The sequence below is a fragment of the Littorina saxatilis genome, linkage group LG10 (assembly GCF_037325665.1).
Source record: "Littorina saxatilis isolate snail1 linkage group LG10, US_GU_Lsax_2.0, whole genome shotgun sequence".
In the NCBI taxonomy this organism is placed as follows: Eukaryota; Metazoa; Mollusca; class Gastropoda; order Littorinimorpha; family Littorinidae; genus Littorina; species Littorina saxatilis.
In genome coordinates, this window is record NC_090254.1 from 11447305 (window position 1) to 11464306 (window position 17002).

At 47.1% G+C, this 17002-nt stretch overlaps 1 protein-coding gene across 1 annotated transcript in view; it reads right to left on the reverse strand.

Moving 5' to 3' along the window:
• Positions 1-17002, reverse strand: part of LOC138979157 (pleckstrin homology domain-containing family G member 5-like) — a 167888-nt gene that overhangs the window by 66439 nt on the left and 84447 nt on the right. Inside the window, exon 7 of the mRNA XM_070351967.1 lies at positions 15304-15468. Within this exon, the coding sequence (XP_070208068.1) occupies positions 15304-15468 (165 nt within the window). The remainder of the gene's footprint in view (positions 1-15303; positions 15469-17002) is intronic.

Here is a 17002-nt window from a genome sequence, read left to right on the forward strand (position 1 = left end):
GCAACAAGGCCAAGCCAGTCACAGCAAAGGACAGACAAGACAGCAATTCAGTTGAGACCTCGAACGATCCCGGGGAAGAGAGAGAGAGAAGAGGTAACGGTCACTCAGACGGTACCAGCCTCTCTGACTGCCAACTGGTCAAATGACTGGACTGACAACGGGAACACACTGGGCAATTGGGGGTGGGGTGTGTTGGTGGCGGTTAGTAGAGATATGGGAGGTCCTGGGAAGGGGGGGGGGGGGTGGGAGGTTAGTGGAGATCTGGGAGTGCTGGGGATGGGAGGTGGGGGTTGAAGCAGTGTCACTTGTCAACCCGGTGAATGGGGATCGACCCTGCACCGCCTGTGTGTCCCTACTGGACCACTGACATTGGTTGAACGGTCTACACTGTCCACAATGACATGTCAGGGCGGAAAGGGTCAGAGAGAAACAGAGCGATTTGACCAGGGTCAGAGAGAGAGAGAGAGAGAGAGAGAGAGAGAGAGAGAGAGAGAGACACACACACACACACACACCATCACACTTACATACACAGCAGATATATGTGATGGGGGAGAGGGAGGGGAGGGGGGGTAATGGGGGTTATTACTGAAGCCTGAGCAGTGCAATCAGACCATTTACGAGCAGGACCATCAGACCGGAACACGAAAAAAAAAGACAGACGCGCTCAGCTGCACATGTTTGCAAACGGCATTCCTTGCACACAACCCCGCGTATCATACGAGGGTCTTTGTTTTGCTAAACACTCTCACCACTGTCGCCACCGCTTTGACCTCGACGACGTCATGGCGGTCAGCAATAGGTGCAATGGAGGGAACTGAGAAGCCGTGGTCAAACAACAAGCCGGACGGCAGATAATTCCAATTTTTTTCCCCCAGGGTGTTGATATGCTACACATGTTGACTAATGATGCAAGCCTGTGTCACGTGTTGGGCGATTTACACGAATGAACTGGATCCATGGAGTACGAACGACAGTGTTCGTACCATTGTTTCAAACACACACACACACACACACACACACACACATACACACATACACATACACACACTCACACAAACACACAAACACACACATGAGCTGATGCATACAAACATACATAATATGGCGAGAAAAAAAAGAAGGACAGAAATAAAGGTACCATAACGATTCGCCCGTGTGTGTAGGGCCTAAACGTGTATGCTCGCGCGCTGAAGTGCACCCATGAATGCTTTGTAGCCCAAGGATTTCTCTGTACCATGCATACGATCCGCTCAAACAATGTTATCCACGAAAATATAAGTATGCTACATTGCAATGATTATCAACTATTTTTCATCTTAGAAACCTTCCAGGAACACACCAACCCCGTAAAACCAATTCCCCCCCCCCTTCCCCCGTCCCCCCGGGCGAGCCACCCCCTTCTCCGCCACTCAACCCCTCTTCAGCCCCTACTTCCCGAAAACGTCTGGCAGATTGCATAGAAGTAGCGGCAGCGTCGTGTGTTGACCTAATCAGGCAGGACATTGTTAGGTGACAGGGTGATAGACACAAGCACACAGCCACACACACACTATCACACCACACACAGGGCTACAGCCTCTGTTTGTCTTCTCTCGGCCAATCAAAGTGTCTTGTCAGTCTCAAGCTGCTTGAGAATAACAACGCCTTTCCTGCTTCGGGACATACTCTTTTGTTTTACAAATGACTAAACAAACAATAGTCTCTCAGCCCAGCAAAACGTTCTTCCTCGTGCTGCTGTGGAATAACCATGCTTTTCCTGCTTCGGGGTATGCGGTTTTGACAATGTTTCCTAAAGTACTCCAGCATCAATTTAAGTGTGTCCTTTTGTACAGAGGTTGGGAACAATAATTATGCATCAAACAAGCAAAGCTATGAATATTGCTCCTTCTAAATCTGCGGGACAGTGAAGGAGAATTGGCAACACTCTTGCGACATGCAAATGTAGAGTAAGAAAAACTGAAGGGACAGATCACGTGAAGAGGAAAATACACACTTGAGGATGTTTACTACAACACACACACACACACACACAACAACACACACATAGATACAACCACACACACACACAGATACAACCACACACACACAGACAGACCGACACACAGACAGACCGACACACAGACATACACACACACACACGCGCGCACGCACGCACGCACACACACACACACACACACACACACACACACACACACACACACACACACACACACACACACACAGACAGACAGACCGACACACAGCCTCGGACAGACCGACACACAGACACACCCACACCCACCCCCTACACACACAAACAGCCCATACCCCCTAGGAATTACAGATAAGCAGTCATGTGCAAAACGTTGACGGTTGTAGTCCCACCCACGTAATAATCTCTCGAACATTCCACATTAAAGCAAGTTAGCAACTCGGTGCCCGGAAACTTTATGCCGCGATGCACAATATGATACAGCCACAACACGCCCTGCAGGGGAACGCATATATATATGTGTCGTCTTTTGATGGATGGAAGACTTTACCTGTGATAATGTTTCGACAAACATTCCCACCACATATTTTTTACCTGTTGCTCCACCTGTCTCTCTCTCTCTTTTTACATTTAGTCAAGTTTTGACTAAATGTTTTAACGTAGAGGGGGGAATCGAGACGAGGGTTGTGGTGTATGTGTGTGTGTGTGTGTGTGTGTCACGATCGGGTGACAGAGACCAAGAAAGCGTCACTCAGTGGAGTGCCTGTTCTGGGTCAATGTATGATAGAAAGCGCCTGTGCGTGATATTGGACACAGCAGAGTTTTTGCTGACAGTGCTCCCGAGCACGGATGTTTTGAAACGCACGAGCTTCACAGTGCAGGTTTCTGCTGTCATAGGGCTGACGGTTTTTTTCGCTGACAGCGCGCACGGGATTTTCAGGGATTGAGTTTCTCGTGTCTTTTTCCTGCTTGGGGAGGCAAAACTGTGTATAGCTGGACTGGTTTGGTGACAAGGTCAGTCACGTGTATTTGGCTAGGTGGTCTGTCAGAGACTCAAGGACGACACACTTGACACCCAGCGGCAGAAGGGGAAGGACCTAACACACAGTTACTAGAGTATGATGGTTTTTCACCGAGTATCATATTCGGCACTCTAGGGGAACTTCCACAAGTTATTCCTTTCCTCTGCCACGTATTTTGCTGAGGACAAGTCGTCACATTTCCTTCGTCGGCGATGGCTTTCGCATAAGGATTCGACAAGGGGTTCTGGACGTTTTGGGTCACTGTTGACGAACAGAGACTGTTCCAGGGAGGAGGCGGACTTTGCTTCCATTGAGAGTTACAATCATAGGCTTTTGAGGTAATAAATCATTATTTAACGCTGTTGATGAGTCTGTGTTGTGGAATGAAATACTCTCTGTTGTTCTTTCCAGGTTAGCGCATAATTTACTCTCTGTGACGCTAAAATACTAATCTGTATATGGTTTTTGCAGATAGGGAGAGAAGGACGGAAAATGGCTGTTTTGTTGTTGTAAAAAGTCAGTTTTGTGCAGGCCCACGTGCTCGATGAGATATTTAAAGATGACATGTTTTAAGGTGGTGGGTGAGGGGTAGCTGACATGTTTAGTGCACCGATGCTTTCTGTTTGCAGCCTTCCTTCGTTCGTTCGTTTCGTCCGTTCGTTACGTTCCCGTAACATCGGCACGGCTGACTCTGGCGGGAACTGTTGAGGCTACGCTAACCAGGAGACCGGCTAACCAGGAGACCGGCTAACCAGCGGACCGGCTAACCAGCGAACCGGCTAACCAGCGGACCGGCTAACCAGCGAACCGACTAACCAGCATACCGGCTAAGCAGCAGCAGCAGAGATAAAGCTAAGTGCACCATGTCGTACGCACCCCGTTGACCACCGTTGTCTTTTCGTATCTATGATTTCATTGGAGTAGTGACAACGTGGGGTGTGTGACACCTGCACGAACTAGAGCTTTTCGAACAGAACATTCTCATTTCGACTGTATTTACACGGGTTCAGCGTGTTACTATAATTTTCTACATAGTACTGGCATTTTGTCAGTGAACACTGGTTTTTTACGTGTTGAGAACGTAAAAGGAACATATTTTGAGTGAAGGCTCGAGGGAGGTGGAGAGTTTATACATAAACAGGCGTCTGAAACTTATACTTTTGTTGACTCTATTTAATTGTATGCCTGCGAGAGTGGATCGTGGTGTGGTTAGTTAATTAGTAGTAATTAACCGGTTCATAATCACCTTGAGTGATATATTGAAACGTGACACGTGGGGGCCAAGCCGGGATTTACTCAGTTAATTTCCAACTGATAAAGACCCACCAATTAAGGATAACTAAGAGCAGATAATCTCGTCAGTGCTCGACTTATTTTCTGCTTGGTGCTACCCTTTTTTGTATAGTTTTGATCATATACCACACCTTAAGCGATTCACATCTTGCAGGAAATGTAAATTGTAATTTGTGAGTTATTGTATGCGCTAACTGTGATTATCTCCCTTTCCTTTGTTTGTGAATCTTTGTTGTTGTACGTTCAGAGTTTTCCGTTGCAGAGAGCTGAGCGGGGTTAGCGGATTTGTTATTCGTTTTACTCAGTTTTCTCTACATTGTTGTTTCGCATTCCGTAACAGGTTACATTTTCTACCGTCTTGTTTTACTTGGATTTTTCTCCATATTTTGACTTTGTTGGAATTTTGGGGGGGAAGGGTCCGAGGACTTCTGTCCTAACCAAGGCTGTGGGAGACACTCTGTTTCACCGCAAAAAGCAGCCATAAAGTAGGCTACGCGATTTGTTCTACACCGTTTGGATTTTTCTTCTGCATTTTCCGGTTGCTGGATTTTTGTATCCATCGCTTTCATCACCGCGTGTTCTAGCTATAGCTGCGTTAGACTTACTTTGGTAATAAAGCTTTGCTAAAACTAACCATGGCTACAGGGGGATCTCCTACGAGGAGAATAACTTTTGAGACTCCTGGTAGCGAGGAACAGACAGAGCGAGACGCACGCGTTAGAGCGCGTAGTTTGCTTAAGCGCAAGGAGTTAGAACGTAAGGAAGACATAGAGCGACAGACGAGAAAAGAAGAGCTTGACAGACAAGAACGACAGGCCGAACGTGAGAGACAGGAACGACAAGACGAACGTGACAGACAAGAACGGAAAGAGAAAGATGAACGAGACAGACAAGAAAGGGAACGACAGGCCGAACGACAGGCCGAACGTGACCGACAGGACAAGAAAGAGAAAGACGAACTTGACAGACAAGAAAGGGAACGACAGGCCGAACGTGACCGACAGGATAAGAAAGACGAGTTTGAGAGACAGGAACGACAGGCCGAACGTGACAGACAGGAACGGAAAGAGAAAGAGCAGGCGGATCGCGATCTCCAGCTAGAACTGGCTAGGCTACAGGCCGAGAAAGGTACGCTTACTCAGGCTAGCGCGCCGACGTTTGTTGCCGACCGTACGAGACTGCCGACGTTCGACGATGACAAGGACGAGCTCGACGACTTTTTACGCCGGTTTGAGCGCATTGCATCTGACCAGAAGTGGGAAGAGGCCACGTGGGCTAGCCGCCTTAGCACCTGCCTGAAAGGACGTGCTTTGCAGCTCTACAACGCTTTGGATGACGACGAGGCGAGAGACTATCAGGCACTAAAGAAGGCGTTACTCCAGCGCTTCAACCTGACTGCGGAAGCCTACAGACGACGTCTGCGTAACAGCAAGAGACTGAGCGGCGAGCTGAGTCATCAGTTTGTGGCACGCCTTAACCTCTACCTGCGGCGCTGGGTGGAGATGGCCGAAAAGGACTGGACCGTCAACGACCTTGCCGACCTCATAGTCATGGAACAACTGATGTCCAGCCTGCGACCTGAGGTGGTGACCTTCGTGCAGGAGCACCAGCCCAAGACTACTCAGGAGGCAGCCGACTGGATCAGAGTGCACGAGGACGCCCAGGCGATCTCCGGCAAATCTTCAGGCTCACGGTCAGGAAAAACGGGAAATTCGGGTTCTTCAGGACCCAAGGACGGGAAGGACGATCAGGGACACAAGGGATCGAGTTCCAGAACTGACATCCAGTGTTACTACTGCAACAAGCGGGGCCACGTGAAGAAGGACTGCCACAAGAGACAGGCTGACCAGAAGGGCGTTCACTTCGTTGGCAGTGAGGAGTTCAGGGACGTCACGAGCTCATGCACCATCCCACAACTCTGCGTTCCGTGCTCCAGGAAACATTTCCAGCCCCACTGCAACGTCTACGTTAACGGAGTGAAGGGCGAAGGTCTGCGGGACACAGGGGCAGACATGATAGTGGTTCGGGCGAGTCTAGTTCCAGCTATGGCCTACACAGGAGACAGCATCAGGGTGAGAATGGCCGAGGCATCTCACGCTTACGACTTGAACACGGCAGTGATCAAGGTCGTAACCCCGTTGTTCACGGGGACCATTGTGGCCGTCGTCATGGACGATCCTCCATGCGACCTGCTCATTGGAAACCGGGTCCAGTTTGTGGACGGCGTCACCAGGGAGGTTCCCGTTTATCGGGCTCCCGACGTCATTTCAGTGCTCACGCGGGCACAGGCGGAGCGAGAGGACAAACCTCTCAAACCCCTACCTGCTGCACGAGCTGCCCTGGGGAACGTGACCCCCGCGCTTCTCGCGAAGGCTCAGGATTCTGACCCGACCTTAGCTACTCCTCGGGAGCACGCGAAGTCGGGGAAGGTGAAGCTGAGCGGGAAGCATGGGAGGTCAAGGTTCCTCAGGGACAAGAAGTTGCTCTACCGTGAGTTCAGCAACAAGGAAGGTGCATTCAAACAGGTTGTCGTGCCTCGCGAGTTTCGCGAGGGTGTCATGGCAACGGCACACGACTCGATTCTGGGAGGTCATCTTGGTACCAAGAAGACCACGGATCGTGTCTGGCGCCACTTTTACTGGCCAGGCATCTGCACGGATGTCCGACGTTTCTGTGCGTCCTGCGATAAGTGCCAGAAGGTGGTTGCCAAAGGAAGGGTGAGGAAGGTCCCCTTAGAGAAGATGCCGCTCATCGACGAACCCTTTCGTCGGGTGGCAGTGGACATCATCGGGCCCATCTTGCCTGCGTCTGAGGACGGAAACAGATACATTTTGACCATGGTGGACTACGCTACTCGATACCCAGAGGCGATCCCTCTGAAATCGATTGAAGCCACGCGAGTAGCTGAGGCTCTGGTTACTATGTGGTCCCGGCTGGGAATTCCATCAGAGGTACTCACCGACAGAGGCACGCAGTTCACGGGAGGAGTGATGGCGGAGGCAGCACGACTGCTATCACTGGAGCAGCACTTCACCACTCCTTACCATGCTCAGTGCAACGGACTGGTGGAAAGGTTCAATGGCACCTTGAAGACCATGCTGAGGAAACTAGCTCAGGAGAAACCACGCACGTGGGACAGGTACATCCCAGCATTGCTTTTTGCATACCGCGAGGTTCCTCAGGAGAGCTTGGGTTTTTCCCCATTTGAGTTGTTGTACGGCAGACAGGTACGCGGTCCCATGGCTATCCTGCGTCAAGCTTGGACGGACGAAGAAGCTGACGAGGAGGTGCAGACGACAGCGACCTACATCGTAGAACTCAGGAACAGGATTGAAGAGACCTGCAAATTGGCTCAAGAGAACCTGGGAAGAGCAGCACAGCGTTACGCGCGAGGATTCGACCGCAAGGCACGGCCGCGCAGCTTCAAGATTGGAGAACGGGTGTTGCTACTTCTACCTGTCAAACACAACAAGCTACAACTGCAGTGGCAAGGACCTTTTGAGGTGACAGCGAAAGTGGGCCAAAACGACTACAGGATCGTCATGAACGGGAAAGCACGCCTGTACCACGCCAACCTGCTGCGCGCCTACATAGAGAGGACTGCCTACGGGGAAAAGGACAAAGTGACAGAAGCAGTTGCTGTCGTGATGGACGAGACAACGGAAGAACAGGGAGGAGGACGGGTACCAGTTTGTCCGCTGGAGGCTAGTGAGGATCTCACGGACGTGCACATCTCACCTGATCTTGGGGACGACCAGCAGGCGGACCTGCAAGAGATCCTGAAGGATGCAGCACGGGTCCTTACAGACATACCACTTCAGACGCATCTAGAGGAGTTTACCTTCGACTTGCTGGAGAAACAGCCAGTGAGGACGAAGCAGTATCCCATGCCTCATGCCCAGAAGGAGGTGGTCAGGAAGGAAATCGCCGACATGACGAAGTTGGGCGTCATCGAGCCAGCGAACTCTCCCTACAGTTCACCAATTGTGCTTGTAAAGAAGAAGGATGGACGCGTCAGGTTCTGTGTTGACTACCGGAAGCTGAACAAGATTACGGCGTTTGACGCGGAACCCATGCCTGATGTGGACTACCTCTTCAGTCACTTGGCCAAGGCCAAGTACTTTTCCAAACTGGACCTCACCAAGGGATACTGGCAAATCCCAGTTGCCGAGGAAGACCGCCCAAAGACTGCATTTACCACTCCATTCGGCCAGTTCCAGTGGACAGTCATGCCTTTTGGTCTACAGAATGCAGGTGCCGTCTTCACTCGCATGATGAGGAAACTTTTGGAACCATTGAAGCGCGAGGACATCAGCAGTTTCATCGACGATGTGCTGATCGCGACAGAGACATGGACTGAACATCTCGACGCCCTGCGCGACGTGTTCGGAAGGTTGAAGGACGGAAATCTGGGAGCTAAACCGTCCAAGTGCTACTTGGGATTCCGGGAATTGTCTTTCCTGGGTCATGTTGTCGGCGAGGGATTGCTCGTTCCAGAGGACGACAAGATCCAGAAGATTCGGGAGGCGGAGCCACCGCGCACGAAGAAAGAAGTCAGGTCTTTCCTGGGCCTAGCCAGCTTCTATAGACGCTTCATCCCGCACTTTGCCGAAATCGCTCTACCACTGACCAACCTTACCAAGAAACTACAACCGACCGTTGTAGTGTGGACTGAGGAATGTAGCTCCGCATTCAACACCCTGAAGAGGCGACTCACCAGTCAGCCTATTCTCCGACTACCAGACCTGAACAAGGACTTCGTGCTGAGGACAGACGCTTCAGGGAAGGGACTTGGGGCAGTGTTGCTTCAGGAGACAGAGGGGTTTTTGCACCCTGTTTGCTTCGCCAGCCGTAAGCTGACCTCGGCCGAGGCAGCGTATGCAACGGTTGAACGCGAGTGTCTCGCCATTGTCTGGGGCATCCAGAAGTTCGAAGCGTACCTGTACGGACGACCTTTCTGTCTGGAGACGGACCATCAACCTCTGCAATATCTTCAGGTTGCAAGGTTGGCAAACGCCAGACTTATGCGCTGGGCGTTGATTCTCCAACCGTACCAATTCACGGTACGCGTCATTCCGGGCGCCAACAATGTTGGAGCTGACTTTCTCTCTCGGGCTGTAGAGGAGAACATGACTGTGAGCGAAACCGAGGTTTCGTCTTGAAGAGGGGAGGTGTGTCACGATCGGGTGACAGAGACCAAGAAAGCGTCACTCAGTGGAGTGCCTGTTCTGGGTCAATGTATGATAGAAAGCGCCTGTGCGTGATATTGGACACAGCAGAGTTTTTGCTGACAGTGCTCCCGAGCACGGATGTTTTGAAACGCACGAGCTTCACAGTGCAGGTTTCTGCTGTCATAGGGCTGACGGTTTTTTTCGCTGACAGCGCGCACGGGATTTTCAGGGATTGAGTTTCTCGTGTCTTTTTCCTGCTTGGGGAGGCAAAACTGTGTATAGCTGGACTGGTTTGGTGACAAGGTCAGTCACGTGTATTTGGCTAGGTGGTCTGTCAGAGACTCAAGGACGACACACTTGACACCCAGCGGCAGAAGGGGAAGGACCTAACACACAGTTACTAGAGTATGATGGTTTTTCACCGAGTATCATATTCGGCACTCTAGGGGAACTTCCACAAGTTATTCCTTTCCTCTGCCACGTATTTTGCTGAGGACAAGTCGTCACATTTCCTTCGTCGGCGATGGCTTTCGCATAAGGATTCGACAAGGGGTTCTGGACGTTTTGGGTCACTGTTGACGAACAGAGACTGTTCCAGGGAGGAGGCGGACTTTGCTTCCATTGAGAGTTACAATCATAGGCTTTTGAGGTAATAAATCATTATTTAACGCTGTTGATGAGTCTGTGTTGTGGAATGAAATACTCTCTGTTGTTCTTTCCAGGTTAGCGCATAATTTACTCTCTGTGACGCTAAAATACTAATCTGTATATGGTTTTTGCAGATAGGGAGAGAAGGACGGAAAATGGCTGTTTTGTTGTTGTAAAAAGTCAGTTTTGTGCAGGCCCACGTGCTCGATGAGATATTTAAAGATGACATGTTTTAAGGTGGTGGGTGAGGGGTAGCTGACATGTTTAGTGCACCGATGCTTTCTGTTTGCAGCCTTCCTTCGTTCGTTCGTTTCGTCCGTTCGTTACGTTCCCGTAACATCGGCACGGCTGACTCTGGCGGGAACTGTTGAGGCTACGCTAACCAGGAGACCGGCTAACCAGGAGACCGGCTAACCAGCGGACCGGCTAACCAGCGAACCGGCTAACCAGCGGACCGGCTAACCAGCGAACCGACTAACCAGCATACCGGCTAAGCAGCAGCAGCAGAGATAAAGCTAAGTGCACCATGTCGTACGCACCCCGTTGACCACCGTTGTCTTTTCGTATCTATGATTTCATTGGAGTAGTGACAACGTGGGGTGTGTGACACCTGCACGAACTAGAGCTTTTCGAACAGAACATTCTCATTTCGACTGTATTTACACGGGTTCAGCGTGTTACTATAATTTTCTACATAGTACTGGCATTTTGTCAGTGAACACTGGTTTTTTACGTGTTGAGAACGTAAAAGGAACATATTTTGAGTGAAGGCTCGAGGGAGGTGGAGAGTTTATACATAAACAGGCGTCTGAAACTTATACTTTTGTTGACTCTATTTAATTGTATGCCTGCGAGAGTGGATCGTGGTGTGGTTAGTTAATTAGTAGTAATTAACCGGTTCATAATCACCTTGAGTGATATATTGAAACGTGACAGTGATGATGTTGGCGGTGGTTGTGAGTGTGTGTGCGTGTGTGTGTGTGTGTGTGTGTGTGTGTTGGTTTAAACTGTTTTATTTAACGTTTGTGCATTATTTACAAAAAACGCATATTGAGTAAACAACAACAAGCATAATGCTTATAGTGGTGTTCACTATTTCTAGAAAATTACATATAATATAAATGGCGGCTATTGTACAGTGTCTGTCTGTCTCTGTGTGTGTGTGTAGAGCGATTCAGACCAAACTACTGGACCGATCTTTATGAAATTTGACATGAGAGTTCCTGGGAATGATATCCCCGGACGTTTTTTTTCTTTTTTTTCGATAAATACCTTTGATGACGTCATATCCGGCTTTTTGTAAAAGTTGAGGCGGCACTGTCACACCCTCATTTTTTAATCAAATTGATTGAAATTTTGGCCCAGCAATCTTCGGTATTGCATTTCAGCTTGGTGGCTTAAAAATTAATTAATGACTTTGGTCATTAAAAATCTGAAAATTGTAAAAAAAATTTTTTTTTAAAACGATCCAAATTTACGTTTACCTTATTCTTCATCATTTTCTGATTCCAAAAACATATAAATATGTTATATTTGGATTAAAAACAAGCTCTGAAAATTAAAAATATAAAAATTATTATTAAAATAAAATTTCCGAAATCGATTTAAAAACAATTTCATCTTATTCCTTGAGGGTTCCTGATTTCAAAAACATATAGATGTGATATGTTTGGATTAAAAACACGACCAGAAAGTTAAAAAGAATAGAGATAAAGAAAAGCGTGCTATCCTTCTCAGCGCAACTACTACCCCGCTCTTCTTGTCAATTTCACTGCCTGTGCATCGAGCGGTGGACTGACGATGCTACGAGTATACGCTCTTGCTGTAAAAATGCAGTGAGTTCAGTTTCATTCTGTTAGTTGGACAGCTTGACTAAATGTTGTAATTTCGCCTTACGCGACTTGTTTTCTCTCTCCGTGTGTCCTCATTTTCTCATTCAGTCTCGCGAATGTCCATCGAGTTTTCCTTTTACAATGGTAGGCCTATCCCCTATTCCCCCCCCCCCCCCCATCCCAATCTTCAAACCACTTCTCTCCCCCCCACCCCCCACCCCTGCCCCCGAAGACCTTGCCTTTCCAGATTTTCTGTTCATAATCGCTTAAGACGTACCAATTGTTCTCAGATTTTTTTTCTTTCATTTTTCATTTTTTAAATTTTTTTTTATACAAAGCCGGGTTTTCCCGTGAGGGCGTAAAACTGACATTTTTTCTTCTCAGATATTTTTGAGGTCTCACATGAGGGGTTTTACTGAATGTCTATTTTTTCCTGTTTTGGTTCAGCACGCCACCCTCGTTACGCTTGCCTTCCAATGTCGTCTGCGCTGGATGTTCTCTTTTGTCACAAAGTGTGTCTCGCTTGTTTTGCGGGCGTGGAAATAATACAGAAGTTCAACTCAATCTTCATGGCCCTTTTCAAACGTTTTTTCTTTGTTATAGAGATGAGGGCTGTAATTTCACAGTGTAATGGTTTTGATTGGTGTCGCAACACCGCCGTGCACAATGTACCCTACCCCCTCCCCCCCCCCCCCAACACTCTACCAACCAACACCCAACACCCATCCAAACACAGGACTCAACTTCTTTTTTGCCGTTTGGCCGGCCGCCAGAAAGCGCTGCCGATTCTTTTTTTGTTTTGTTACAGTGCCCTCCTTTCCCCCACTCCCTTATAAGGCCTCTTCAAAAGTGGAAATATCAGTTCTCAAAAGGAGAGAATCGTAAAATTGAGGTAAGATTCCTGACAATCTCAACAGAACCCCCCCCCCCCCTAGAAAAAAAAAAAACCCAACCCAAAAACAACCTAGGGTTCTTAACATTGGGGTAAGTTATAAAAGGGTGGTTTAAAATGTGCTTTACTTCGCCATGTTTTACGCGGCCCATCATGTGATTTAATCCTGTTTGTTTTCATCATGCACTCTGGAGTCTTCTTCTTCTTCTTCTTCTGCGTTCGTGGGCTGAAACTCCCACGTACACTCGTGGTTTTTGCACGAGTGGAATTTTACGTGTATGACCGTTTTTTACCCCGCCATTTAGGCAGCCATACGCCGTTTTCGGAGGAAGCATGCTGGGTATTTTCGTGTTTCTATAACCCACCGAACTCTGACATGGATTACAGGATCTTTTTCGTGCGCACTTGGTCTTGTGCTTGCGTGTACACACGGGGGTGTTCGGACACCGAGGAGAGTCTGCACACAAAGTTGACTCTGAGAAATAAATCTCTCGCCGAACGTGGGGACGAACTCACGCTGACAGCGGCCAACTGGATACAAATCCAGCGCGCTACCGACTGAGCTACATCCCCGCCCCGCACTCTGGAGTAAAAGTGTGTGCTTGTGTCATGTCACCCGTCTTAAATGTGTTAATTAAAACTGTTCTAAACATGGCCACCTTAATCGAGATTTTGGCAGTTGAATAGCGTTCCCGCTGACACAAACGTATGTTATTCATTTTGGAACGAAGTCCTCCCCCCCTCCCCCCCCCCCCCCTCATCCGATACCACCCCAGCATGTCATATTCGCCTTTGACGCTTGACGGGGCTTAAACTGGGGGCTATTTACTTTCAACAGCGTATTCACTGAAGCCGTTTAGATTAAAACGAGATTCAAGCAATTCAACCCGGTCTATATAATGTCGACAGAATGTGATGCATAATTAAAGGAAGTATGCTGAATGCTGATCATCTTTTCAAAATGTGGTCGCGGATGTTTTTGACGGATTGCAGACGAAAGGGAGCGAAGGGCTTGTTAAGCAACCGGTTGAAGGGATAAAATAAAACAAGAGAGAGAGAGAGAGCGAGAGAGAGAGAGAGAGAGAGAGAGAGAGAGAGAGAGAGAGAGAGAGAGAGAGAGGGAGAGAGAGAGAGAGAGAGAGAGAGAGAGAGAGAGAGAGAGAGTCAGCCAGACAGGCAGACAGAGGTCAATTTTGAATCAAGTTATGAAAATTCATATACAAAATAATATCGCAGCTCAAATTTTGTCTAAATAAATCGCTGCAAATCCAGACAAGACAGTAAAAGACAAGAGAGGCAACAAACAAGACATGACAAACACTTGAAAACAACAACAACAACAACAACAACAACAACAACAACAATAACTGTGATATGAATGCTGTTTTTATATGTTATACTCTTACTTTCTGCCTATGTCTTAATCCCAAGCGCAAGACAAATTCTTCTATGTGGAAATTGAAGCCAATAAAATTTGAGTTGAGTTGAACAACAACAACAACAACAAGCAAGCAATTAACAACAAAAACAAAAACAAACAAGACAACACCAGTACAGTTACAGACAACGACAGAACCGTACGAGACAAGCCAGCAACACCACGGGGCAAGACAAAGACACTACATTACAACATAAGACGACGTCTTGCTTAGGAAAAGACAATATTTTTGAGCCAACGGCAGCACAGTAAATGTACGGCAGAGTAGGACAACAGAACGAACAAGACAAGGACATTAAAGTGAGAAAAAAACCACACGACGGGAGAGACAGGACGGTGCAATAAAACACAAGGCGACAGCATCACAGTAAATGACAAGACAAAATTAATCATGATTTGTTTTAACAAATAACACCGATGATAAAACAAGAACAGGATCGGCAAAAGACAAAGACACCACAAAAACACAACAACACAAAACAACGACAATACAACTGTGAACGACAAGACAAGTAAAGGACAGGCAAAGGACAAAAGACACCACAAAAACATAACACAAAATAACGACAGTACAACCAAAGACAACACAAAAACAAGAAATTCCTCCGAGGTAGGAAAAACACCCCCGTCAAAGGGAAATAACCTTCTCAGTTGGTGGCAGTGACTGAGTGAGAATGGTTATTTCCCTTTGACCATTCAGATGTCCCTCTATAAGTCCTTGTATAATTTTAATCCACCAATAACTCCCTAACCGTGTGTTTGACTGGTCCCAATTTTTGTAAGGACCGTCTCAGGAATGTATAGAACATGTTCACCAAGTTTGGTGACGATCGGTCCGTTCATTCTTGAGATCTATATGCGAACACAAACAAACAAACAAACAAACAAACAAACAAACACATCGAGCGAAACCTATACACACCCCTATACCGGGGGTGTAACAAAGACAACACAAAAACACAACAACACAGAACGACGACAGCACAGTACAAAACATCAACACACGGACACCACACGGTCGTGGTGACTGACCTTGCTGGAGGGGGTGTTGTTGGCGAAGAGATTGACCACGGAGAGCTTCTGGGACTTGGTCTTCTTGCCGTCACTGAAGGTCAGCGTGCCCTGGGGGGAGGTGGACGGCACACTGTACGTGTCATCGATGGACAGGTTCGGACCCCGCCGGCTGCGGACACTGCCCTGAAAACAACACGCAGAAACATGTGTAAGGCATGGTCAAGATGGTACCAACCAAATGGTGTCCACAAAATGTGTCCAAATGAAGGCATGGCCCTGTTCCATGTAAAAGCCTGGGATGTAAGCCGCATCGTTTACACGGTAAGGACTCAGCCTTAAATGTCGGCATACCTTCTCTTCATGCAAACATCAATGACCATCCCCTACTGTAAAAAGGGGCACATTTATCCCCACGCTCATTCTACGGGCCGAAACTTTCAAAAGATTGTAACATAATAGTGTGGATATTTCCACTACGTTAATGAAATACACCAACGAATGCTGCCAAAAGTGATATTAACTCATTAGTCTGTAACGAATTTGAATGACAAAGAAACATCTAATCTCTTCTTGAATTTGTAAAAAAAAACCACCATCAAAAACCTCACTGATGTAAATCAACAACAACTTCTATGATTGAGTACTGACAGCTAAAGACTGACAATTTGATCTCAGAAAGTTATCACAAAAACAACAGCAAATAGGATACCACAAAATAAAGAAATTACAAGAAAAATAATTTCAATGAGTAACATTCTTTTGTAAAAGTTGTTATATATATTCGTCAACATACAAAACTGACCATACAAAAATGCGCGAGAGGCTTCAAATACCAGCAAGTCAACTACCAAAGTACAGAATTCTGCGAGGGAGTATACAGCATACGCATAAATAATGTTGTTACAAATACATTGGATCACACCAGCAAAAATACTGTATACAGAAGCCAGAAATGCAACACGATATTATTTGCACAATTTAACAAAGCTCTTTATAAGCTAAAACCAAAGACACAAATGAACAACACAAAAATAAAAAATAAAAATAACACAAATCCATTTACTTTCAAACACAACTTTCCTCTAAAAATTCATCCTTACGTTTTTGCGTGGAAAACTTCTGCATACACAAGGATATTAATGCCGTAAACGTAGAGAAAACCGCAACACTGCCGTGACTTGTGCAAAAACAGGTACTAAACTAAGGGAAGAAACCGAGGAAAAACACGCCCATCAAAACGCTGAGTTGTCTTTGTCTGAATTAAATGGGTAAGGAAAAGGAACAACACACATGAAATAATTTTCTTAAGTACACTCTGTGGTGCACTCTATTCTCTCTCTTGCCTGTCCAAACGCACTTTTTATGAACTCTTTCGGGGTCGATTTTCTTTTCTTCGTGAAAACAAATGGAATCTCAGCGCGGTTACTTCCCTTTGTTTGCTTTCCGGTCCGATCAGAGAGTCAGCTACTCGAAGTGACAGATAATTATGCGGTCTTGCATCAGATGAGTGAAATGCGTTCTGACATGTCCATCTGGGACTTCTACGCCATAATTCAAATTACGAATCAGTCAGCGCAGACCAGTCTTATCAAAACTATTTCATAGCACTGAAAGCATTGAGCATCTCCGTACTCAATGAAAAGCATATTCACAAGGCCGCAAAATTAATCATTTTCAAGGAACAAATAGAGAAACAAGAAAATTAACGCAAGCACGG